The following is a 27,516-nucleotide window of genomic DNA, read 5'->3' as shown; positions in this document are numbered from 1 at the left end:
AAGTGCAAAACTCACCTCATGGAAAACGCTCCACACGCAAAACTTGCACACGTGGAAAAATTACCACATGCACAAAAGTTGCAACACATGCAAAAGTTGCCTCACACAAAACTTGCACATACTCAAAAGGCACCACACATAAAACTCGCCACGCGCAAAACTCGCCATGCACAAAACTTTCTGCACACAACTTGCTACACTAACCTGTCACATGCAACTTGACACACAAAAAGTTGCTACACGCATGTTGCCACACGCAACTCAACACACACAACTTGACACATGAAACTCGCCCTAAAACACACACAAGTCAGGTATTATCCTTCAAAAATAAAAATCTGATTAATAAGCAGACAAACTACAAGAGCAACAAATGTTCCATATAGGAAATTTGGCAGCTGTCAGTCACATGACCTGTCTATTATGTGTATGTGTGAGCTAATATATACTGTCAGGGGAAGGGCTTCCTGTTGGCTGGGGATTTATCAGGCTGCCAATTTAGCTTACAAATAATGAGGTAAAAATACTGAGCAAATAACGTGTGAACGAGGTCTAATACAGGAGGAGATGACAAACAGGTATATACTATATACAGGGGAGATGACACACAGATATATATTATATACAGTAGAGATGACACACAGGTATATACCATATAGAGGAGATGACATACAGGTACATACTATATACAGGAGATGACATACAGGTATATACTATACACAGGAGGAGATGACACACAGGTATATACTATATACAGGAGCAGATGACCTACAGGTATATACTATATACAGGAGGAGATGACATACAGGTATATGCTATCTATAGATGATGACATTCAGGTATATACTATATACAGGAGGAGATGACACACAGATATATACTATATACAAGGGAGATGACACACAGGTATATACTATATACAGGAGGTGATGACATACAGGTATATACTATATATAGAAGGAGATGACATACAGGTATATACTATATATAGGAGATGACATACAGGTATATACTATATACAGGGGAGATGACACAGCAGGTATATACTATATACAGGGGAGATGACATACAGGTATATACTATATACAGGAGATGACATACAGGTGTATACTATATATAAGGGAGATGACAAACATGTATATACTGAGGTGAAAATGAGAGGTGTGAGGTGAAAATGAAAAGGTGTGAGTGCAAAATGAGAGGAGTGAGGGAGAATAGTGGAGTGATCGGAAAATGACAGATGTGAGGTCGAAATGACAAGTGTTAGGGGGGAATGAGAGGAGTGAGGGAGAAAATGAGAGGTGAGAGAGAAAATGAGAGATGTGATTGGGAAAATGAGAGGCGTGATGGGAAAATAAGAGAAGTGAGGTGCTATAACTAACCACAGATATTTACTATGCCCAGGCAACGCCGGGCTCTTCAGCTAGTCCTTGATATTCCTGAACTCCAGCTATCCCGGACCCTATAATTAATTGGCAGCTTCTGTCCATGCACAGTGTAGACAGAAAACTATTTATCAATGGTACAAGTGAGAAACAAATATGGTCATTGATAGAACTAGTAAAGCTGTAACAGATAAACCCTGATTTTATTTTCAATACGAAAGCAAGAAGGAAGCCTTTATTTCATGAATACACCGAACGTTCTCTAAATGCAAGTTTGAAGAGATTAGAACCATAATAATAAATAAATAAACAGGGTGCAATACAGTATTCCTAGGCAATAAATCTAAAAATAAAAGCTGAGTTTTTGTATTTTTTTACTTTATGGGCAATTCTCAGACCTAATGGCTGTTTTCATGTATTAAGATAAACAGTGCTAAGGAATACCATGACACAATACAATTAAAGCATGACTAAACAGTTTTTTCTTTTTTATTTCACTACTGCAGTGGTACTGAAAATCCAAGTCCTCTACCCCCTGTGTGATACTCTCCCTTCCGGCGTTTTCATCTGTTGCGTCGCCGCTCCAGTTCATCTCTTGCAGTTTGTGACCTGCCGGCTGCTCCAGTGTTTCATGGAGCTAGCCAAAGGTCACTAAACAATGTAAATCAATGTGAGCCGCATTCTTGCTCTCATAGTCCTGCATTGAGAGCTTGTGACGTAGCTTCTGACTTTCAGCCAATCAGATGCTGTGCTCACAAGATGGCACCGCATGAACGGAGTGTCATCGAAAAACGGTGAAAACATAGGAGGATGAGTATATGACCAGGGGTTGAGGACTTACGTTTAACCCCTTTACCCCCGAGGGTTGCTTGCATGTTAATGACCGAGCCAATTTTTACATTTCTGACCACTGTCCCTTTATGAGGCTATAACTCCGGAACGCTTCAACGGATCCTGATGATTCTGACATAGCTTTCTCATGACATATTGTACTTCACAATAGTGGTAAAATTTAATCAATATTACTTGCATTTATTTATGTAAAAAACTTTGTTGAAAATTTTGCAATTTTCAAACTTTGAATTTTTATGCCCATAAAACAGAGAAATATGTCACACAAAATAGTGAATAAATAACATTTCCCACATGTCTACTTTACATCAGCACAATTTTGGAACAAAATTTTTTTTTTAGTTAGGAAGTTATAAGGGTTAAAACTTAACCAGTTATTTCTCATTTTTACAACAAAATTTACAAAACCATTTTTTTTAGAGACCACTTCAATTGAAGTCACTTTGAGGGGTCTATATGGCTCAAAATACCCAAAAGTGACACCATTCTAAAAACTGCACCCATCGAGGTACTCAAAACCACATTCAAGTTTATTAACCCTTCAGGTGTTTCATAGGAGCAGAAGCAACGTGAAAGGAAAAAATGAGCATTTATCTTTTTAGTCACAAAAATGATATTACAGCAACAATTTTTTTATTTTTCCAAAGGTAAAAGGAGAAAATGGACCACAAAAGATGTAGTCCAATTTGTCCTGAGTACGCTGATACCCCATATGTGGGGGGAAACCACTGTTTGGGTGCATGGCAGGGCTCAGAAGGGAAGGAGCGCCGTTTGACGTTTTCAAGCTAAAATTAGCTGGAATGGAGATCAGACGACATGTCGCATTTGGCGAGCCCCTACTGTGCTTAAACAGTGGAAACCCCCCACAAGTGACCCCATTTTGGAAACTACACCCCCTAAGAAACTTAACTGGATGTGTGGTGAGCACTTTTATCCCCTAAATGCTTCACAGAAGTTTATAACGCCCAGGCGTGAAAATAAAAAATATTTTTTCCCACGAAAATGATCTTTTAGTCACCAATTTTTAATTTTCCTAAGGGTAACAGGAGAAATTAGACCCCAAAAGTTGAAGTCCAATTTGTCCTAAGTATGCCGATACCCCACATGTGGGAGAAAACTACTGTTTGGGTACACTTTGGGGCTCGGAAGGGAAGTAGTGACGTTCTGAAACCCAGACTTTGATGGAATGGTTGATGTGCCTGAACAGTAGAAATCCCCCACAAGTGACCCCATTTGGAAACTAGACCTAATTTGGAACTTATCTAGGTGTGTGGTGAGAATTTTGAACCCCCAAGTGTTTCACTTAAATTTATAACAACCGGGCGTGAAAATAAAAAAATCCTATTTTTTCCTACAAAAATGATCTTTTAGTCCCCAATTTTTAATTTTCCCAAGGATAACAGGAGAAATTGGACCCCAAAAGTTGTTGTCCAATTTGTCCTGAGTACGCGGATACCCCTCATGTGGGAAAAAATACTGTTTGGACACACGTCGGGGATCGGAAGGGAAGTGGTGAAGTATTGGAAAGCAGACTTTGATGGAATGGTATGCAGGCGTCATTTTCCATTTGCAGAGCCCCTGAAAAAAAAAAACAAGTTACATTTTGTAAACTAGACCCCCAATGAACTTACATAGATGTGCCCCCTTTTTGGAACTAATCTACTGTTTCCTGTAAAGTAAATTAGTAGTGCATGGAGGTGTGGTACAATTTGAAGCAATCCTTCATACACAAGGCAGGTTTTTAGGGGCAGGTGTCGCATTGATAAATGGTGTCCTTGCGTATTCCCCTTTTGTAACACACTCGGCACCTTTTTTGCGACTTACCTCTTTTTCCAGTTTGCGGGACCTCCCCCGGGAAATGCTGACCTGGTATGATACGAGCACCTTCAGTTCCGGAAGTACTGGGGCACGCTCCTTCCCTCGTGCCAAATATCAGGGCCTTAACCACTACCTCCTGGAACTGAAGGTACGACGTATCAGTGTGGTGTGCACGTCGTGACAGCAGGAAAGCGTTGAGCATTGCCATTTGAACGATGTACACAGACAGCTTTTTGTACTGCACCTTGGCCTTTCTCAAAGCACTGTACAGTTGGAGGACTTAATCAGAGAGATCAACGCCCCCCATGTTTTTGTTGTACCCCAGTACACAGTCAGGTTTGCTGACCTGTGTAGAGGTACCCTGTACAGTGCTGAGGGCACTGCCATCACCGTGTATGGTGGTCAAGAGAAGGACATCCCTCTTGTCCTTGTACTTGACCATAAGCAGGTGGTCGCTACATTGGGCTCTGCTGTCACCCCTTCTGAGCATCTGCCCAAGTAGGGTTTTCGGGAGGCCTCTCTGATATTTGCGGACAGTACCGCAGGCTGCGGTAATTCGCGCAGAGAGGGATTTGTAGAGTGGGATGCTGGAATAAAAGTTATCGGTGTAGAGGTGATAACCTTTATCCAGCAGTGGGTGCACCAAATCCCACACAATTTTTCCACTCACTCCCAGGACAGGGGGACATTCAGGGGGTTCAATCCTGGTGTCCTTCCCTTCGTAGACTCTAAAGCTGTAGGTGTACCCTGAGGTACTCTCACACAGCTTGTAGAGTTTGATTCCATACCTGGCCCTCCTGCTGGGCAGGTATTGACAGAATCTGAGCCGCCCCTAAAAAAGAACCAAGGACTCATCCACGCAGATGTCCCTTTTGGGCACGTACACTTCACCAAACTTTTTGTTGAAGTGTTCGATGACAGGCCGAACTTTGAACAGACGGTCAAAGTTGGGGTCATCTCGTGCGGGACACTGGGCATTATCGGAATAATGTAGGAACTTATGGATGGCCTCAAAACGCGTCCAGACCATGACCATTCGGAACACTGGAGTGTTGTATAAAATATCAACACTCCAATATTGCCGCATTTCTGGCTTCTTCAGGAGCCCCATATGAAGGATCAGGCCCCAAAACTGCATTATTTCAATTGTGTCTACAGGAGACCAGTTAGAACATGATGAACCGATGTTTTGCTCCAAAAATTGACGAGCATACAAATTAGTTTGCTCCACCATGAGGTTAACAAAATCCTCAGAGAAAAAGACTTTGAAAAAGTCTATTTCTGTGAGGCCGGTTTTGTCAAACCTGATTCTGCCACAAAATCAGGAATCAGTGGCTCGTAATTTTCGGGGGCGAGGTCCATACGGGGTCCGAAGAGGGGCGCGCTGGTTCATCTTCAGGATTGGGCCCTGCCTCATCTTCATGAATGATGGGCACTGCTTCTGTCCTGCGACGTCTGCGTGGCGGTTCCACAGGGCCGGAGGAGGAAGATGAGGAGTGGGAAGGGAATGAGGAAGAATCAGAAAAATAAAGAAAAGTGGGATCCTCTCCCTCGCTATCAGTGTCCGAGGCAAGGAAAGAATATGCCTCCTCCGCTGAATAGCGCTGTTGGGACGAACGGGACTTTTTTTTGTGAGTATGGTGCTTGGGTGTACTTTATTGGTAACTATGTGTACGTGTGGGGGAGAATAGTGTTTGGTGCAAACTATTCTGAAAAGAAAAAGATAAAGGAAAAAAAAAAGCAAATGGGAAGAAAAAAATACCTGTGAAAGGAAAAGTCTAAAACAGCAGGCCCTAGCTCTGATAAGTGAACTGCGTCACTTATCAAAGTTCGGCGGCTGCTGGGTGTGCGAACGGGGATGTGAAAAAAACGGCAGGCACGAGAGCTCTGATAAGTGAAAAGTGTCACTTATCAGAGTTCGGCGGCTGCTGGGAGTGCGAACGGGGATGTGAAAAAAAAAAAAAGGGAAGGCACGGATTAGACGCGGCGGCTGGGTGAGCGCACGGGGATGGGGAAAAAAAAGGGAAGGCACGGATTAGACGCGGTGGCTGGGTGAGCGCATGGGGATGGGGGAAAAAAAGAAAAGGGAAGGCACGGATTAGACGCGGCGGCTGGGTGAGCGCACGGGGATGGGGGAAAAAAAAAGAAAAAGGGGAGACACGGATTAGACGCGGCGGCTGGGTGACGGGGATGGGAAAAAGAAAAGTGAGCATGAGTGTTGATAGGTGAACTGCGTCACCAATCAACGCTCGGCGGCGCTAAGGGGGTGAAAAAACAGGGATTTTTGTGTTACTCACCGTAAAATCCTTTTCTCCGAGTCGTTCATTGGGGGACACAGGACTGTGGGTGTATGCTACTGCCGCCAGGAGGCTGACACTAAGTAGACACAAAAAAAGTTAGCTCCTCCTCCATAGTATACACCTTGACACTGGCCCTGACAGCTCCAGTTTGGTGTACAAGCAGTAGGAGATAGAGAAAACAAAACAGCATTAGAGCAAAGACAACATGTCTAGAATAATACTACTGTCTGAACAACCCCATAGACAAATAACAAGATGAATAGGGAGGGAGCTGTGTCCCCCAATGAACGACTCGGAGAAAAGGATTTTACGGTGAGTAACACAAAAATCCCTATTTCTCCATCGTCTCATTGGGGGACACAGGACTGTGGGATGTCCCAAAGCAGTCCCAGGGTGGGAAGAAAAAACTCACTGGAATAAACCCCTAGGCACTTACTGCCTATAGGTGCGATACTGCAGCCTGCAGAATTCTCCTTCCCAAACTTGCATCAGCAGAGGCCTGAGTGTGGATATTATAATGTTTAGAAAAGGTGTGCAGGCTGGACCAAGTTGCCGCTTTGCAAACCTGCTCTGCTGAAGCTTGGTGCCGAAGCGCCCAGGAAGCCCCTACCGCCCGAGTAGAGTGTGCCCTGATCCCAGCCGGGATGGCTGCACCCTTGATACGGTAGGCCACCTGAATAGTGGCTCGTATCCATCTGGCTAAGGTCGACCTAGAAGCTGCGAGTCCCTTTCTATGACCCACAGGAAGGACGAACAGGGCATCCGTCTTTCGAAAAGAAGCGGTCCGAGAAATGTATCTTCTCAGAGCTCTCACCAAATCCAGAGTATGGAGAGCTTTTTCCACCTGGTGTGTTGGCGCAGGACAAAAAGAAGGCAAGACAATGTCCTCATTGATGTGGAATGAGGAAACTACTTTTGGCAGAAAGGAAGGTGCTGGTCTCAGCACCACCTTATCCTGATGAAATTGTAGAAACGGCGCCTGACAGGACAAGGCCGCTAATTCCGATACCAGCCTAATGGAAGTTATAGCTACCAGAAACAAAACCTTCCAAGAAAGGTACATTAAAGAGACGTCTTGGAGGGGCTCAAATGGAGCTTCCTGAAGAGCACTCAAGACCAAGTTAAGGTCCCAAGCTTCTAGCGGAGCTTTGTAAGGAGGGACTATGTGAGAGACTCCCTGCAAAAAAGTTTTGTTTTTTTTTTTAATCAGATAGATTTTTATTATCCGCAAAGAATAAACAATCAGAATATTTCTCATGACAATGTTTCATTAAACATTTACAGATAACTTTTTCCCCCCCGACCCAGAGCCCCCCCACCCCGCCCAACCCCAGAGACCTCAGCCAGAGCCACCCCACTTCCCATCATCATACAAACATTTGAATAAACATCCGTTATATTTCCATTGAATACTAGGTTCCCTATATTCTCATTTATCATCCTAATTCAAGTCCATCCATGGTTGCCACAGCTTGTGGAAGATGTCCAGCTTATTCCTTTTGGTGTAGATACTTTTCTCCAAAGTAAGTATATGCTCCGCTTGCTTAAGAAAGTCTCTTCTTGTTGGAGGTTCCTCTCTAATCCAAAATTTGGTGATCAATTTCCTAGCAATGAATAACAATCGTGCAATAGCTATTTTAAACATGTTGTCCGTAACAATTTCCTCCACATATCCCAATATGCAAGTCAGTGGAACCCTAGGGACAGAACATCCATACACCAGTTCAATACGATTTAAAACAACTATCCAGAAGGAGGACAGTCTAGGGCAGTGCCACATCATATGCAATATCCCCGCCTGGGATTGTGAGCACCGAGGGCATTCCGAGTTCTGCCTAAGCCCAGCCTTGAACAACCTGTCAGGGGTTCTATAGGCCCTATGGATTACGAATAACTGTGATAGCCTGCCTGGTTCACTCATTGATATCTTGGGCACATATTCTAGGACCGACTCCCATCTATCATTGTCAATTATTCCCAATTCAGCTTCCCATTTCCCTTTGGCTCGGATGGGATATTTTTCCAGGAAAGAAAAAAGTAGAAACCCATATATTTCTGAAATCGCCCCCTTCGTGCAGCTATTCTTAAGGATATAGTCGAGCATGAGATCAATCTGTACCACTATGGCTCCCCTTTTATTCTGTGCCTGATAAGCATGAGAGATACGATTATACTGGAACAATTCAGACCGTGGCAACTGAAATTCTTCCTGCAACTCCTCAAATGTTTTAAGTCTGCCCTGACTTATCAGCTGCCCCAGCCGTTTAATACCTGCTGCAGACCAAAAGTGAAAACCCTCCCTCTGCCTAAATTCCGGTAGATAAATGTTGTCCCAAATAGGCGAGAATCTGGTGAACCCACTCACTTCCCTAATGAGTTTGACTTTTTCCCATACTCTGTGAATTAATTTGATAGTGCACCCCTGTGAACCCATTTTTTTGAATTGTCCTCCCTCCAAACTGTCACTCAAAACGTCTGCCTGTAGTAAGAACCTCAAGCTATTAGGTATTTGCACACTCCCTGCCTCCTCCCCCCATCCTTTGAGATGTTGACACTGTGCTGCTAAGAAGTATAGCCCTGCAAAAAAGTTTTTACTTGCAGATTGGTAGCGATTCTGCGCTGGAAAAGAACCGATAAGGCTGATATTTGCCTCCTAAGGGTACTTGGTGCGAGACCTGAATCTAGACCAGCTTGGAGAAAAGCTAGAACATTAGGAATGGAGAACCGTAGAGGACGAAGACCCTTCTTCCTGCACCATGAGAGAAAGACTTTCCAGGTGTGGTGGTAAATGCGTGCTGAAACTGTCTTTCGAGCATTAATCATAGTGGAAGCTACCTTTTGAGAAAAACCGGCCTGGGTCAGAATCCAAGATTCAACGGCCAAGCCATCAAACGCAGGGCCTCTAAGTTCTGGTGGAATATCGGCCCCTGCAACAGAAGATCTGGCTGCATTGGTAGCTGCCAAGGAACCCCGGCGATCAGCTGAACTAGGTCTGCGTACCATGACCTCCGAGGCCAATCCGGGGCGACTAGAATTGCTGGAACGCCCTCTGACTTGATCTTCCTCACTACCTTTGGGAGCAGCGCCAGAGGGGGAAACAGATATGGAAGACGAAATTGGTTCCAAGATAGGACTAGTGCGTCTACGGCAATTGCTCTTGGATCTCGATACCATGCGACGAACCTGGGTACTTTGGCATTCGACCCGGTGGCCATTAGATCCACGTCCGGGATTCCCCAGCGTTGGCATATATGCCGAAAAACGTCGGGGTGAAGAGACCATTCCCCGGACGCAAGACCCTGTCGGCTCAGAAAGTCCGCTGCCCAGTTCTCCTTGCCCGGGAGGTAAACTGCCGAGATCACGGAGTGATTGTTCTCGGCCCAGCGGAGGACTTCCCTACCTCGCGCATGGCTGACCTGCTGCGAGTGCCCCCCTGATGATTTACGTAGGCCACAGCCGTGGCATTGTCCGATTGGATCCGAACCGGGCGACCCGCCAGAAGATGGTGAAAGTGCTGCAGAGCCAGCCAAATTGCTCTTATCTCAAAGAAATTGATCGAACGGGTTGATTCCCTTGGGGACCAACAACCCTGTGCCGTGTGTTGGTGAAACACTGCTCCCCAACCGAGAAGACTGGCGTCTCTAGTGACTACCAGCCAATGAACTGGAGGAAAGGCTTTCCCCTGCAGCAAAGAGGAACTCCTCATCCACCATATCAGGGATTGCCTGACCCCTGGAGACAGACGACACCTGTGATTGAGAGTAAAGGGACTCCTGTCCCAGGCTGACAGAAGTGCCTGTTGGAGTGGACAAAGATGGAATTGGGCGAATGGAACTGCTTCTATAGCCGCCACCATCCTTCCCAAGACCTTCATGCAGAACCGGATTGAGTGGAAACTCGGCTGCCGAAGGATTTTTACCTCCTGCCGGAGACAAAGTACCTTGTCCTGGGGTAGAATAGTTAGACCCCGAGAGGTGTCGAAGATCATCCCTAAAAAAGAAATCTTTCGAGATGGTACTAGAGATGACTTCTTTAAGTTGACCAGCCACCCTAGGAAAGCTAGACTGTCCAAAGTGATGTTGACGTTGTCCTTGCATGCCTGAAAAGTTGACCCTTTGACTAAGAGATCGTCTAAGTATGGCAGAATGACTATGCCCCGAGAGTGCAGGATGGACACCACTGTTGACATCACCTTCGTGAACACCCTGGGAGCAGTGGCGAGTCCGAAAGGTAATGCTGTGAATTGCAAGTGTCGTTCGCCTATGGAAAACCATAGAAATCTTTGATGTGGAAGAAATATAGAGACGTGCAGATAGGCGTCTTGGATATCTATGGAAGCTAGGAATTCTCCCCTTTCCATAGCCGCAATGACCGAGCGGAGAGATTCCATACAGAAGTGACGAGTGCTGACGAATTTGTTCAAACACTTTAGGTCCAGAATGGGTCTTACGGTCCCATCCTTTTTGGGAACCGTAAACAGATTTAAATAGAATCCTTGGAACCTTTCTTCCTTTGGAACAGGGACAATGACCCCGTTGGACTGAAGAGACTCGACTGCTCTGAATAAAGCTCTTAGACGGGTTTTTGAACTGGGAAGACTGGACGGAAAAAAACGGCCTGGAGGGAAAGAGGAAAACTCTATTTTGTACCCTGAAACCACCAGTTCTCTTACCCATCTGTCGTGAACGACTGACAGCCAGGACTGATGGAACAGTAGTAGGCGACCGCCTACTCTGTTGGAAACGACATGAGGGTGCCTCCAGTCATTTAGCCGAAGACCGAGGATATCTAGATCCCCTAGATCTTGACGGTTGATACCGCATTCTTGCCAATGGATTGGCCCTATATGAGACCTGGTGCTCTCTGTCTTGGTTAGACCGACATGGAGGACCTGCGCTTGGCGCTGCAGACCACCGGGAGTTACGAAAGGACTTAAACCTTGCTTGAAATTGGCGACGAAAAGGTTGCTTAACCTTTTGTTGAGGAAGGAAATTACTCTTTCCTCCAGTGGTATCAGATATAAGCTGATCCAATTTTGCGCCAAAAAGTCGGCCACCTTGATAAGGGAGGGATGTAAGGGACTTTATTTAAGTAGAGTCCGCCCGCCAATTTCTTAGCCATAGAGCCCTTCTGATAGCAATAGCATTTGCAGCAGCCAATGCTGAACAATTTGCCGCATCCAAGGATGCATTAATCAGATAATTTCCCGCTAAAGATATCCGATTTGACATCTCTATCACTTCTACAGGAAACTCCCTATCCTGAAGAGTCTTAGTTACGGACTCTGACCAAGCTATCATAGCTTTGGCAACCCATGTCGCCGCAAAAGACGGTGCGAGGGCTGAACCTGAAGCCTCAAACACAGACCAAGCTAAACTCTCTATGAGCCGATCAGTCGGATCCTTAATAGCAGACCCATTAGGAAGAGACAGCAGCGTGTTAGAGGCCAAAAGGGACACGGGGGGATCCACTGACGGGGATTCTGCCCATTTTTTACAAAGCTCTGGTGCGAAAGGATACCTTGCACCTAGGGCCTTCTGGCCTAAGAAACGTTTATCCAGTCGCTCCATGTGACGTTGAACTAAATCCTCAAACTCAGGATGAGTAGAAAACACCTTATGAGGTTGCTTGAACTTTTTGAAAGACACCTTATGACCTGAAGGTAAGGTGGCTACATCCTCTACTCCCAAAGACTGGTTAACGGCCTCAATGAGACGGTCAACTGATTCCTGATAATCAGGAGCTTCTAAATCAAAAGACCCATCTGAGTCATAGTCCGAACCATGTTCACTCACTCCCACAGGTGAGGGAGATCGAGAGACGGAATTCAAAGATGCTGATGCACCCGACGGACCGGGAGACGCTGTGTGGGTTCTTTTCCCCCGCGTCTGCCTAGAGGGAGCATGGCCCCTGCAGGCCGGAGGATCCTGAGAATCGGAGGATCTTTCCGAAACAGGCGGATGAATGTCCCTGACAGGGGCTTGAACCGCCTTTGTTAGGGACGCCATAGATTGCTTTAAGGATATGACCCACTCAGGGGGAGATACCGCAGTCTCAGGTACAGGTACACCTGGCAGGGTAGCAGGTGGGGTGGGAGGCGGGGGCTCCTGACCGTGTTCGGAATCGCAAGCTTCACAGAGATGGTTAATTTGCGCATGCGGAAAAGAAGCCCGACAGGTAATGCATGAGGTATACAGGACTGTGTGAGTCTTAAGACTTTCTAGACATGATGACTATTGCTGCTGCTGCTATGAACTGTACCTTTATAAGATACTAGGTCTAAAGCAAAAAACTGCTGTCAGGCTGAGGGAAGTAGCACTTACCCCAGTCCTGTGCCCCCGAAGTCCTGAACGCAACACCGAACAATGCTCTGTGCGAAAAACCTCCCTTATATAGAAGATTACAGAGATTAAGTCGCAGTGGTCGCATTAAAGGGCATGACGTACTATTCCTTCCTTGGGAAGTTGGGCCCACCCCACATGGATGGAATAGTACGTCTAATGACAGAAAGGGGTTAAAGCACCACTCCAGAAGTGAAAAAAACAGTGGAGTGGTGCCTTAAGTATCCAAATAAATTCTAGAGAGCACAAGCTAGCTCCAAGATGGCTAGTAAACACAATGATGCCTTCTTCCTGACGCTACTGGAACTGCCAGCAGATAAAAGGGGCTGTCTACCACTGGAAAACCCCTTTTGAACAGGTCTAAGGATCATAACATTAAGAAATTCTTAACTTATTTCCTGGACCGGCACCATACTTCTGAAATCAGTGATGTGCCATTTTATGTTACATGACCACTATAGCCAATCAGCAGCCTCCACTTCTGTGTCAGAATGTATATTCTTTCATTTGCCACAGTGATCTAAAGACCGTGACCACACGCCGCCGAATGGCGGAAGTCCATGTGGTAAGTATAGCATTTTTTGAAACTGAGGGAGATTCAGAAGGAGTTGTCCAGTAGTGGAAATTCATTTAATGCAAGGGAAAGGAGGTCAGAGATGCAGATGAGCATACCGTGCAGCCTGTCTGATTGTGGAACTGACTGATTTTACAATATTAACTGCATGCATTATACAAGTTTACACTCAAACTCTGGCCATCTAGCCTGATTGGCAGTTCCTCTCGTGACCCTGCTGCTGCATTGCAGCTATTAATCAGGGTGTGGACAGAGAATGAATATAGTTGGTGTTGAGCAATTTCATTTTATAGCTAGACTCATAACACGCTCATCATAAGAGCAGCATTATACAGCGATTGTGTAGCCGACACCTGCTTCAAACAGCAAATTTGGGGTTTGCTTCAATCACTGATATTTAATTTCAATAAAGTTTTATTTAAACAGTTTAAACTTAATACAATGATATTGTATAAGAAATGGCATGTAATTTATTCCCTCGCAGGGGAATTCCACTAAATTGTAACAATAATAGTATCAATATAAATATTATATTAATGGGGGAACCAGACATAGACAGGGAAAGGAATTAACAATGGGGAGAAGACAAACAAGAGAGAATTCCACAGCGATCAAAGACAATCATTTATCCTTAGGAAATATATCAGTCTAGACGTACCATATAAAAAAGAGGGTTATGGAGAGCGGCGCAGAGACCTGTCTAATTGGGAATTTCGTTCTAGTTCCATCCAAGGACTCCAAAGTTTGAAAAATACATCCCAGGTATCACCTCTGGTTGCTTCGATACGTTCAGAAAGCATAATATTGTTCATTCTCTCTTTTACCGCTGGGATAGATAGCGAAGAAGATTTCCATTATGCAGCTATATATATTTTGGTTGCCATAAGAAGAAAGTTTACTAGTTTATGCATGTTCTTATGGAGTGCGGAGTGTTTTGCTCCCAACAGGAAAATTTCCGGATCCAAACATATTTTTTTTGCCAAACATTTGATCTATTAGGGATTTTACCCTTTGCCAAAGATCTGTGATCAAAGGGCACGTCCACCAAATATCATATCTCCTCGTTGGTTATAGCCTCGGAAACATAAATCAGAAACCTGTGGATATATACCGTATATACTCGAGTATAAGCCAACAAGAGTATAAGCCGACCCCCCCTAATTTTGCCACCAAATCTGGGAAAACTTAATGACTCGAGTATAAGCCTAGGGTGGGAAATGCAGCAGCTACCGGTAAATGTCAAAAGTAAAAATAGATACCAATAAAAGTAAAATTAATTGAGACATCAGTAGGTTAAGTGTTTTTGAAAAGCCATATTGAATCAGGAGCCCCATATAATGCTCCATAAAGTTTATGATTGGCCCCATAAGATGCTCCATATTAAAATATGCCCCATATAATCCTTCAGAAAGGTTAATAATGGCCCCATAAGATGCTCCATAGACACATTTGCCCAATATAATGCTGCACAAATGCCGATTATGGCCCCATAAGATGCTCCATAAAGATATTTGCCCCATATACTGCTGCACAAACGTTATGGCCCCATAAGATACTCCATACAGACACTTAATAATAATAATAATAATCTTTATTTATATAGCGCCAACATATTTCGCAGCGCTTTACAGTTTAACAGTATCAAACACAACAGACATAAGTAACAACGTTAACAATACAATAATTAAAGCGAAATAAAACGACCCTGCTCGTGAGAGCTTACAATCTACAATGAGGTGGGGGAGATACAAAGCACAGGTGTGTATTTACAATGATGTATTGACACTTGCCCCATATAGTGCTGCACAAACGTTATGGCCCCATACAGACACTTGCCCCATATAGAGCTGCGCAAACGTTATGGCCCCATACAGACCCTTGCCCCATATAGTGCTGCGCAAACGTTATGGCCCCATGCAGACACTTGCCCCATATAGTGCTGCACAAACGTTATGGCCCCATAAGAGACACTTGCCCCATATAGTGCTGCGCAAACGTTATGGCCCCATAAGATACTCCATACAGACATTTGCCCCATATAGTGCTGCACAAACATTGAATATGGCCCCATAAGATGCGCCATACAGACACTTGCCCCATATAGTGCTGCACAAATGTTATGGCCCCATAAGATACTCCATACAGACATTTGCCCAATATAGTGCTGCACAAACATTGATTATGGCCCCATAAGATGCTCCATACAGACACTTGCCCCATATAGTGCTGCGCAAACGTTATGGCCCCATACAGACACTTGCCCCATATAGTGCTGCACAAACGTTATGGCCCCATACAGACACTTGCCCCATATAGTGCTGCACAAATGTTATGGCCCCATACAGACACTTGCCCCATATAGTGCTGCGCAAACGTTATGGCCCCATAAGATGCTCCATACAGACACTTGCCCCATACGGTGCTGCACAAACGTTATGGCCCTATACAGACACTTGCCCCATATAGTGCTGCACAAGCGTTATGGCCCCATAAGATGCTCCATACAGACACTTGCCCCATTTGCTGTTGCTGCATTAAAAAAAAAAATTCACATACTCACCTCTCCATCGCTCAGGCCCCCGGCACTTTCAATATTCACCTGACTTCGTTCCGGCGCCGCTCCATCTTCAGCATCTTCTGCACTGATGTTCAGGCAGAGGGCGCGCACTAACCACGCCACCGCTCCCTCTGACCTTAGTGTCACTGCAGAAGACGCAGTGGCGCCCGGAACGAGGAGCAGGTGAATATCGCGCTGCGCTACCCTCCCTGTTATACTCACCTGCTCCAGGCACGGTCCCTGGCTTCCCGGCACCACACTTCTTCCTGTACTGAGCGGTCACCGTTACTGCTCATTACAGTAATGCATATGCGGCTCCACCCCTATGGGAGGTGGAGCCGCATATTCATTACTGTAATGAGCGGTACCATGTGACCTCTCAGTACAGGAAGAAGCTGGGGCGCCGGGAAGCAGGGACCTGCAGGGACCAGGAGCAGGTGAGTATAATTAGACAGCCCCCGCTCCCCCTCCCCAGCCGACCGCTGGGTATGACTTGAGTATAAGCCGAGAGGGGGACTTTCAGCCCCAAAAAAATAGGCTGAAAATCTCGGCTTATACTCGAGTATATACGATACTATGTAGTTTGGATGGAACCAGATATGTCCTATAAAGAACCTTTAACGAGGTTTCGACTAGGGATGATTGGTGACTACCTTTAGATAATGTATCGCAACAGTACCTCCAATCCTCTATAGTTATTTCAAATCCCATATCCCTCTCCCAGCTTATCATGTAATTCCAATCACTGATATTTAACCACATGGTGTGCAAAAGAACACGACCATTCTGGAAACCATTGCCTTGTTAGGTTGACATGGCAGCCTAATGAAGACCCCCATGACCGCTATCTTTACACTATCAGACTGGGCTTCATTGGAGATCGCTATTACTAGTATATACTGCAAACGATTGCAGGTTAAAGTTTCCAAAGGGAACTAAAAAAATAAAATAAAAAAAGAATAAAACTAAATGTTTTTAAACAAGCCTGTTAAAAAAAAATCACGATTTTATGTTAAAGCTAAACTGAATGCCAAATATGGATCATTATATGTGCAATGAAATATAAAAGAAATTACTCACCATACTGAGATTGCTGCCATGCAAGAGCAGAGCACAATAATGCTAAACTCTTCCCACTCCCCGTCGGACTTTCCAGCAAACAATGCTGTTTGCTGTTCAAACCTCTCATAATCTGAAAATAAAAAAAATTTCAACACATTTGGCTCTGAAATGCTGTCATATACAAAAACACAATGAGAAAAGTTTGGTGAAATTCTCATTTTCACTTATAGCAAAAAACTGTAAATGAAGGGAAGGATTCGGTAAAAGTTATCAAAGCTAAAACAAAATTAAAGGAAACCTGTCATGTGCAAAAACACTATTTCCCTGCCGATATAGGGGTAATCATCAGTTTAAATCCTGTTTAGCCAGCTTAGCAGCGAATACAGGGAGAAAATAAACGTATATCCTTCTTGTAGCCACTCACGTTCAGTTACTGGTAATACAGGGAGCGGTTAATCACTGTTCACAAGCTGTCATCAGTCCCTGGCAATTTGACTGACATCCTACTCTGCGCACACATGCACAAACACACACAGCAGTTTGTCAATCAAAGTGCTGAGGAGTGATGACATCCGTACTCACAGTACAGTGAGCATTGACTGTAATTGCTCCCTGAACCTCCCCTATAATAATCTTAATAATCTTTATTTTTATATAGTGCTAACATATTCCGCAGCGTTTTACCCCTATGACTGAAAGCAGCTACAGGGAGTACATAAGTTCATTTTCTCCCTGTGGTTGCTGCTCCAGTAAGGCAGCCTGGCAGGATGTTAATGCTATTTACTTGCCGACTAACCCTACATATGCAGGTAAATAGCATTATTAAACATGACAGGCTCCCTTTAAAAGAAAAGGTATCACTATTGTGCCACGTGGTTATAAAAAGTATAGCCACTCCGCACATGGTTTCTAAAAAAAAAAAACGTTATCGCTGCTTTGAAGCTGCAAAAACGATCGCTTCACGTGAGCTGCTGTGTTCTGATCCATCACTTCTGCTCCTATCTGCCTAAATTTCCCAAAAATATGTGCGCTGGCATCCAAGGCAGCATTAAGAACAGCCACTGTACCTTCCACCCAGAAGTTCTAAGCCAATTCAGTAGGATTGGAGCTGCTGTACCCTGCAGTGGTCGGTAAACAGTCTATGGACCCAGTGTTCCCGCTCTGTACACTGTTTATATCCGCTCCCCGGTGGAGTCGATAATTGTTGATTACTTATCCTAAGAACAGGTCATCGATTTTGAAGTAGTAGACAACCCCCTTACAAGCAAAAGTACTTACTGAATTCATCATAGCAAGCTGGGAGGGATATGCCTTGCATGGAAACAGAATCTTTACTCCGCCAATTGTATATTCAGAACACGTGGATGACATTTTGTCTATAAGGAATTTAAAAAAAAATGTCAAAATAAACTATCAGTAAATCCCTTCATACATTCAGTTAAAAAAGTATAGTCAGCATACATGCTCAATTATCTGCATCACCCATCACTTGTGCATCATCATGGCAACATTTCTAAAGTCTAGCATCCAAGAGTACAGAAATTAATAATCCAGCATTTATTTATAGTAGAAAACTGCAAAATAAACTGTATTTACACAAAACTGGAACCAATCCTGTGACTTCTGAAAGTCAGCTACTTTCCTTAGGAAACTTAAAACTGCTGTTCACCCCAGTTCACTTCACCATCCGGCGCTTATGGCATAATGTCGGCAGATATCTGCAAGCACACGTGCACCTCTCTTATAATTCAATATAAGGCAAGGGTAAAACAAGTGTAAAACCACTCATTAGAGAGAATCGGGTCAATTATGAAAATCACACTGATCTGTTTCAGAGAAATATTGGCTGACATACATGATGCATGAATCAGCTAACAAGCTCCCTTTAAAGTCTATGGGTATAAAAGAAAACACTATGTGCCACTTGCTCCACCCCATATAAATAGGCTTTCCAATAACAGCATATGACTAGACTACCCTCACACACTGTATCCTCACCCATCCCTTGTAGATTGTGAGCCCTCGTGGGCAGGGTCCTCTCTCCTCCTGTAAGGCTATGTGCACACGTCCAGGAATTCATGCAGAAAATTCCTGTGAAAATCCGGACATTTCTGCCAGATTTCCTCATGCGTTTTTTTGCGCAGTTTTGACACGGTTTTTGCGCGTTTTTTTCCGGACATTTCCCAATGCATTAGACAGTGGGAAAACCGCGAAAAAAACGCAAAATTAATGAGCACGTTCATTATTTTTCCGCAATGCGTTTTTTTTTTTTGTATGCAGATTATTTGCGGTTTTACAGCGTTTTTATAGCGCAAAAACGCTAAAAAACCGCAAATAATCTGCAACGTGTGCACATAGCCTAACAGTCGTGACTTGTATTGATTAGGATTATTGTACTTGTTTATTTCTTATGTACACCCCTTCTCACATGTAAAGTGCCATGCAATAAATGGCATAATGGCATAAATACGAACGAAAAGAGAATCTGGGATAATGGACAGCAGATGAACAAAAACCTGGCCAGGTAAGAGACACTGTTAGATCTCTTATATCTGCCCTGCACTGTCCGTAAGATTTTCTGTGTCGTGTTCTTTAGCGGGTAGTTCTAGTAGAGGAGGATACCTATAGCTCGGGTTCTTGAACTATTTAGGAATTGATCACCTCACGGAGTACGGCATTGAATGAGAGTGAATGTGAATAGAAGGTGTGTGGAAGTTGGGAATAGCCCTATAAGCCGCCCAGGGGGTTGAAACAGAAGAAGTGACTGTCCCACTGGGCAACGTGGTTGCGTCCTTTCGGGGAGACCTCCGCGCCTATGTTCAATCTCTGATCCTGTCTTTGACAAAAACCTGGTGACGGATAAGTGTATGATAGTATGAGCCCAGGACAGATAAATTAGCCTGGGACAAGAATACGTTGTATGTGATAGTATAAGCCCAGGACAGATAAATTAGCCTGGGACAAGATACGTTGTATATTCTTTTTCTTTTTCTGTCTGGTTGCATTTGTGTTGTTTGCTATAGGTGTAGGAATCAGGATTTTCTTACATCAACACAGTTTAAACATCCTAGCTCCTTAGGAAGAAGGTAACGAGGTATTCTCATACCCAAACGCCACCTAGGGCAAGAAAAAGACATCCTAGCTCCTTAGGAAGAAGGTAACGAGGTATTCTCATACCCAAACGCCACCTAGGGCAAGAAAGCTCAGGATAAGAAAATGGGGAATAAGCAAACAAAGTCAGAACCAGAAGAATTAGATATCTATACTATCATAAAGGAGAGAAGTGGTGAAGATGCCACTAAGGGGCTGAAAAAGATTTTTAGTAAGTTTGGAGTTACTAGGGCAGAAGCGTTTAGTAGAAAACTATGGGAAGGAATTCAGGAAAGGAAAAAAGGCATAATCAGAGACAAGAAATGGATAGATCAGATCCAAGCATTGATTGATGTCTCTAGGGTAGCAGAAAATGAGGGATGGACATATAATCAACAGAGTAAAAAGTGGTGTATTAGACCCACAGGCTGTGGAGAAAAACAAAATGTGGAATCTAAAAATACCCCACCCCCATACCTTAACCCACATGCCCCATCTTTTCTCCAAACACCACCTCAAAGTTTAGCCGGACCAGGAGGATGGGTATGTCCGCACTGTGGACAACAAAATCCAGACTGGAGAAATTATTGCCTAGCCTGTGGTACACCTAGACATGGCGCTGTACTTGCCCCTGTTAGGGTAGTACCAAGACCCTTTAGGGAACCTGGTGCTGACGGAGTAATGGGAACTAGATATCACCAAACTCGACAATATTTCCCTTGGTCCCCCGCTGAAGGCATGTCTCTCTTGCACAACGCACCAGATCCCACCCAGTGTCCAGTTAGATTTGCACAATATATACAGCAAATTATGCAGACTCACGCTGGAGTTTGGGCAGATGGAGAAGAATTATGTAGAATGAAAATGACTCCTGGACTCTTCCAGGAGCTATTAGCAAATCTACAGGTACATAGGCCCCAAGCAGGAGATGGTGCCTTACAAACAATAGAATCAGGTACACAATTTGTAGATCACTTAATGGTTTTCATGAGGGAGAGACAGAGGCAGAGAGGAACAACGGGAGTGGTGGCTCAGAAATCTGGACAATCAGTAGACGAATACTATCTAAGTGTAGAAAATAATTTCAGAGATGAAGGCATGGATCTAACCGCTCCAGGAATGATGAGGTTAGTTACAAAAACCTTTATAGATGGATTGCCTCCAAAAGTGAAGGAAAAGCTTAAGGCCGCAACCCCTGATTGGAGAACCTTGGAAGACCCACACCTGGCTAGACAGAAAGCTGTAGGGATAGAAATGGACTTAAGAGAAAATTCTAAGCCAGTAAGAATTGCACAGGCTAATACTGGCTCTGCTAATCAAAAGTTTACTTGTCATTACTGTAAGAAGCCAGGACATTTCCAAAGGGAATGTAGGAAGAGAAAAGCAGATATAGATTCTGGAACCTTTGTACCCAAAAATAGGATAAATAACCCAGTGCCTGATCAAACAGACAGCTCAGAATGACTGAAAGTTATGCAGGTCTCTCTTCCTTCTAGAAGACCAATAATACAAGTTGAAGTTGAGGGTAAAAATGTACCTTTTCTGATAGATACGGGAGCAACATCCTCCATTTTAAATCAGGACTTTTTAACATATCCTGACAATATATCCTCAAAGGTTACATATGCAGAAGGGTATGATGGTAAAATTCAGGCGTTGCCCTTTACAAAACCTTTAAATGTGAGCTTTGGCCCTAAAACTTTTGTATCCAAATTTTTATTTGCTAAAGGTGCACCTACCTGCTTGTTGGGTACTGATGTCTTAAGTAAAATGCATGCAAACATCCATTTTAGAGAAGATGGCACAGTTATGCTGACCATCCCTGAAGATGCAGAAACTCTGGAACCATATGTTAGAATACAGGCAATGGAGGATTTTCCCGAAATTTACACTCAACAAGCAAAAATTGACTTGTCTCGGGTTCCTGACAGCCTATGGGCAAAAGGAGACACTGATGTAGGATTTTTATCAGTAGCGCCTATACTGTTAGAAACTGCCCCGGGAACCATATTACCTCAGCTTAGGCAATACCCCATCAGCGCCCAGCAAGAACAGGCGATTTCTCAACAAATTCAGGATTATGTGTTACAAGGTGTTTTGGTAGAAATCAGGTCACCCGCCAATACACCCTTATATCCTTTTAAAAAGAAAGTGTCCTCCAAAGAAACTATGGTGAAATATCGCATGGTGCACGACTTACGGGAAATCAATAAGGTTTTGGCACCGGTCACCCCTGTGGTACCGAATCCTCATACCTTACTGTCTCAAATTCCCAGCACTGCTGCATATTTTACGGTAATTGACTTATCAAACGCATTTTTTTCTGTGCCACTACATAAGAACTGTTGGCATTTGTTTGCCTTTACATTCAAATGTAAACAATTAGCATGGACAAGATTGCCACAAGGTATGGTACACTCACCAACTTTGTACTCTGAAGCAATGCAGACCGTGCTAAAAAATTTCATCCCAGAACCAGGAGTAGTCATTCTACAGTATGTAGATGACTTACTTATTTGTTGCCCTGATGAGCAGACGGCAGTTACCTCAACTGTTAATTTCTTAATTTTCCTAGCGCAAGAAGGCTGTAAAGTAAATAGACAGAAACTCCAGGCTTGTCAACAAACAGTCGTGTTTTTAGGTCACTGCATATCACAGGGCATCAGACACCTCACACCTCAACGTACGGAAGCCATACGTAACATGCTTGAACCCAGGAATCACAAACAGCTGCGTGCTTTCCTAGGTATTGTTTCACACTGTAGACAGTGGATCATACATGCAAGTCAACTCATGCAGCCTTTATATGACTGTATTGCCAACACACCATATTCACTCAGTGAAGAGGCTAAACAGTCATTTTCCTCTTTGAAAACAGCACTGGTATCAGCTCCGGCTTTGGGACTCCCAGACTACACTAAACCTTTTCAATTGATGGCAGCTGAGATATCCTCACATGCTACAGGGGTGCTCACACAAAAACATGGAAACAAACAGAGACCTGTGGCATACATATCAGCTCATCTGGACCCTGTAGCTAGAGCCACACCTTCTTGTGTAAGAGTAGTAGCCGCAATTTCACTGTTATTAGATAAAGCTTCTGAGATTGTTCTTGATCACCCACTTCTAGTTCAGACCACTCATGATGTACATGGCATTCTTAACCAGGTCCAACCTAAACATATTTCAATGGCCAGACACCTCCGTCTCCAATGTTCCCTACTACTGCCGCCCAACATTTCCTTTGCCAGGATTCAGACTCTTAATCTCGCGTCTTTGCTCCCTTTAGAGTCTGAGGGGGGTACCATACCTGAGGAAACTGCACTCTCCAACTCCTTTGAAACTGCACTCTCCAACTCCTTTGACCCATCAAAGTCAATGCATGATTGTGTACAATTAATGGAACAAGAGACTCAGGGCTTATGTAATGTACGTGACAAGCCACTCTGTAATGCTACATTTGAACTTTTCATAGATGGCAGTAGATATGCAGATATGAATGGACAATTTCATACAGGTTATGCGGTAGTAACTCAGCATGAAGTGCTGAAAGCAGAACCTCTCCCTGCTAATCAGTCTGCACAAGAAGCAGAACTTACGGCATTAGTTGAAGCTCTAAAAATAGCCAAAGATCAGACAGCAAACATATACACTGATTCTAGATATGCACATGGCATTATTTTCGATTTTGGCGTAATATGGAGAGCCAGAGGTTATATGACTGCTTCAGGCCAACCTGTTAAACATGCCTCCCTCATTAGACAGATTCTGGAGGCAGCACAAGAAACTAAAGAAATAGCGGTGATAAAGGTAGCTGCACATGTGAGACTCGACACCGAGGAAGCCAGGGGTAACGATAAAGCCGATAAGGCAGCAAAACAGGCAGCACGTAAACCCTTACATCATGCCCACACACTAGATAGCTCTGAAGATGATGAGGAAAGATTGAAGGAAGCTCAGAAACAGGTAGACGACGAAGAACGAGGGCAGTGGCAGAAAAAAGGGGCAGAAGATCAGCAAGGATTATGGAAAAAAGGAACTTTGTTGTGTTTACCCAGAGCCTGGTACCCCGCAGTGGCAAGTGACCTCCACCTACCCACGCATGTGTCGGCAAATGGTATGACGCTCAAGGTAAAAGAAAGGTGGTTGGCTCCAGGCTTTGGTAATTTTGCTCGGAACATGTGTGCTGCATGCGCTATATGCCTGGCACACAATCCAGGTCAGGCCATTAAAACCCCAACCAAGCATCATGTAAGACCACTGTATCCCTTTCAAAGACTCCAGATCGACTACATCCAACTTCCTAGGTACAATGGATACGAATATGTGCTTGTGTGTGTGGACATGTTCTCAGGGTGGCCAGAGGCTTATCCAGTTCGTAAAGCCTCAGCAAAAACTACTGCCATTAAAATAGCACATGAACTGATACCCCGTTACGGCATGCCTGAGGTGATCGAGTCAGATAGGGGTACCCATTTTACTGGGGAAATATTCCAGAATGTTATGAAAATGTTGGGAGTAGAGAACCAGTTTCACACTCCATATCATCCACAGAGTTCAGGTAAAGTGGAAAGATTAAATGGGACAATAAAATTAAAAATCCAGAAGGCCATGGCAGAAACAGGAAAGCCTTGGACCGAGTGTCTACCACTTGCCCTGTATTCCATCCGAAACACCCCAAGGGGGAAGGCTAAGCTGTCACCACATGAGATTCTTTTTGGTAGAGCAGCAAATTTGGGTTGTTATTTTCCACAACAACTGATGTTGAATACTGAGACTTTAACTGCTTATGTACAAGAATTACAAAAACGTTTAACTAAAGTGCATTCGCAAGTTTTTGCTTCCCTTCCAGATCCAGAAAATCTCGAAGGAGGCCACAAGTTGGAACCTGGTGATCAAGTCTACATGAAAAGACACACCAGAAAGACTCTGGAACCGAGATTTGACGGACCTTTCCAAGTCCTGTTAACAACTCCAACAGCAGTCAAGCTTGAAGGAAAGGCATCATGGATACATGCAAGCCGTGCCCAAGCACACACTGTATAAAAGAGCTGCAGATAACTCACCACGTCCCTCGGGGAGGCCGCATATAGTACAAATGGGAATTCCCAACAAAATTGCTAGTACCATTTTTATTTATCCTATGTTAACACAGATGTGGGATAAATTAGTTAGAGCCACGGATTATCTAGATGATCAGATTTGGGATATATTGGACATATTAAATACTAGTATAGCTGTACAGAATCAGCTTATAATAGTCACTAACCAACATACCCTGGTATTGGATTACCTAACTGCCTCACAAGGGGGTATGTGTCAAATCATCGGACCCACCTGCTGTCATTATATAGACCCGAATAGTACTATGAGTATGAGATTTAAATTAAAAGACGTACAACGACTCAGGGATCAGTATGACAAAGACAATGACCAAAATAAGGATAGCTGGTGGTCAGATACCTTTTCTTTTCTTAACCCGGCCAATTGGTTCAGAGGGATCGGTGGGTGGGTTACCGGGATTATGCAAAGCCTAATACATACAGTTATGGTTATTGTAATTATATATGTATTATTCAAGGTTGTACTCAAGGGTATCTCGGTATGCACAAATAAATTTTGTGTAATGGATGCGAGAATATAAAGTTTTTTTTTTGTAATATCACAAAAAGAATGACTAAAATGATCGACAAGGTTTTGAATGGAATATGTCAAAGGGGGGATTGTGAAGAGCAGAACAAAAATGATTACCTCAATGAACAAAAATAAAAAAAAAAGAATTTGTGATAAATATTGACCTGTCCATTCAAGGACATTTTAGCTATAGTATGAAATCCTGTTTTTCTTGTCTGTGGAATTGCCTTTGTACTGTTTGTTGTGAAACTGCCGCCCACGAAACTGTTTTCTTTTCTTTTCTTTCTTTCCTGTTTTGTCTCTCTGTTTAAACATGCAAAACTTGTATAACCACTAAACAACTATATAAAGAAGGGGTAGCACCTTGAAGGCAGGCGTGCTTCAGAGACTTCCCAGTGATACACTATACAAGACGTGTCTTGTGTATTATTTCTGGTGATTCCCCACTTCCAAATGCTGCTCCGACTGAGTGTGATCCCGACACTGCCAAATTGCACATGCAGTTCGATCTGGAGACACCACAGAGAGCATGAGGAGCTGAGCAGAATGATATATTTGGAAAGGGTTCAGTATAACTTGTATTTCATTCATTCTAATCCCTGGTGTTTGTATACATAGGAGTCCAGTGGGCGGACCTACAGGTGATTGACAGCTGTCTGCATCCAGTCATACAGGGAAGACAGTCAATCACTGATAGGACCACCCACTCTTGTGCATAGAAACACCAGGGATTTCAAAAAATAATGCAAGATCTACTGAAACTTTCCACAAATAGTGTGTGTGTGTGTGCGCGTGCGTGCGTGCGATCAGCTCCCCTGCTCTATAACATCTTTTAGAATCCCCTTTGTAAACATGCACTTTGAGGAACCAAAGGCATCCAGAGAGCAAATTAGGGAGACAAAAGGTTACTATGGTAACTGCACTTTGTTCTTTTGTATTAATTGGATACGTTGCCTTTAAAGTTACTTTATTATCAAACATTCGATTCTCTAGAATAGTAAGCAGCTGCAGAGCGGTCCTGCAGAACATCTGCCGGTCCTGACAGAATGCCGGCTGTTATAACCTGCAATGCTTGCTGCTGGGTATTACTAGTCCAGCACAGCACTGTATTCTTTCAGTCATGCCCAGCATGCTCCCAGCAGACAGCCATCATGTAGCATGCCCAGCTGCACACAGGCTTACTGCCATGTAATGACATTGACAGCGCCCTGCGCGTGTACCACAGGTGGGATAATTGACAAATGACAGGTGCTGTCATACCTTGCACGGACGGCCGTACCCGCTCACGGCACTAGCACTATCCCGGAACCGGGCAACAGCAACACCACACAATTCTTCCCGGGTCTCACTCAACACACCCACTTTCCGTCTCACAGCCAATAGACGTCCTGGTTTCATTCAACCAATCGTTGTACAGAACTTCCGAGCACAGTCCTTTCCAAAGCGGGCTCTTATTGGCTGGTTGTAGAGCCTATAAGGAGTCGCTGCAGCAGCGCTGTGAGGTAAAACAAAAATGCGCGGGAACAGCTGGAGGCCCGGCCGCCGCCGCCGAGGCAGTGTGGTGTTTATTTATTGGCGCTGTACAGTCCTCACAATGCGTCCATGTGCGTTAACGTTTAGCTATGAAGCAGCTCGGTTTTTATTTTACCAGATGCGTTAAATAAGTACCTCATATTGGTCAACTGCTCAGTATGACTTAACCCCTAATTTTGCCTTTAGGGGCATAAACTTGTAGTTAGCATACAGATAATTTACATCTGAAAAATAGCAGCATAGTCTGTGGCATAATGTGGCTTTCCCCAGTTTCTCTCTTCTGTGTAATGTACTCAATGTATTTTTGGTGTGATGTGTAGTGTTGAGCGATACCTTCCGATATCGGAAAGTATCGGTATCGGTTGGGATC

The 27,516-nt window shown here is 44.0% G+C and overlaps 1 protein-coding gene across 3 annotated transcripts in view; it reads right to left on the bottom strand.

Annotated features, from left to right (window-relative positions):
- Positions 1-26,981, bottom strand: part of BRIP1 (BRCA1 interacting DNA helicase 1) — a 567,171-nt gene extending 540,190 nt beyond the window's left edge. For all 3 annotated transcript variants that reach the window (XM_069757210.1, XM_069757211.1, XM_069757212.1), the window contains exons 1-3: positions 26,874-26,981; positions 18,168-18,265; positions 16,908-17,019 (exon numbers count right to left, since the gene is read on the bottom strand). In XM_069757210.1, coding sequence (XP_069613311.1) covers positions 16,908-17,019; positions 18,168-18,260 — 205 coding nt within the window. In that variant the 5' untranslated portion in view covers positions 18,261-18,265; positions 26,874-26,981. The remainder of the gene's footprint in view (positions 1-16,907; positions 17,020-18,167; positions 18,266-26,873) is intronic.
- Positions 26,982-27,516: the final 535 nt, after the last annotated feature.

This window comes from Ranitomeya imitator, chromosome 3, assembly GCF_032444005.1.
Source record: "Ranitomeya imitator isolate aRanImi1 chromosome 3, aRanImi1.pri, whole genome shotgun sequence".
NCBI lineage: Eukaryota > Metazoa > Chordata > Amphibia > Anura > Dendrobatidae > Ranitomeya > Ranitomeya imitator.
Note: the sequence above shows the minus strand (reverse complement) of the source record. Positions and strands in the feature narration are given on the sequence as shown.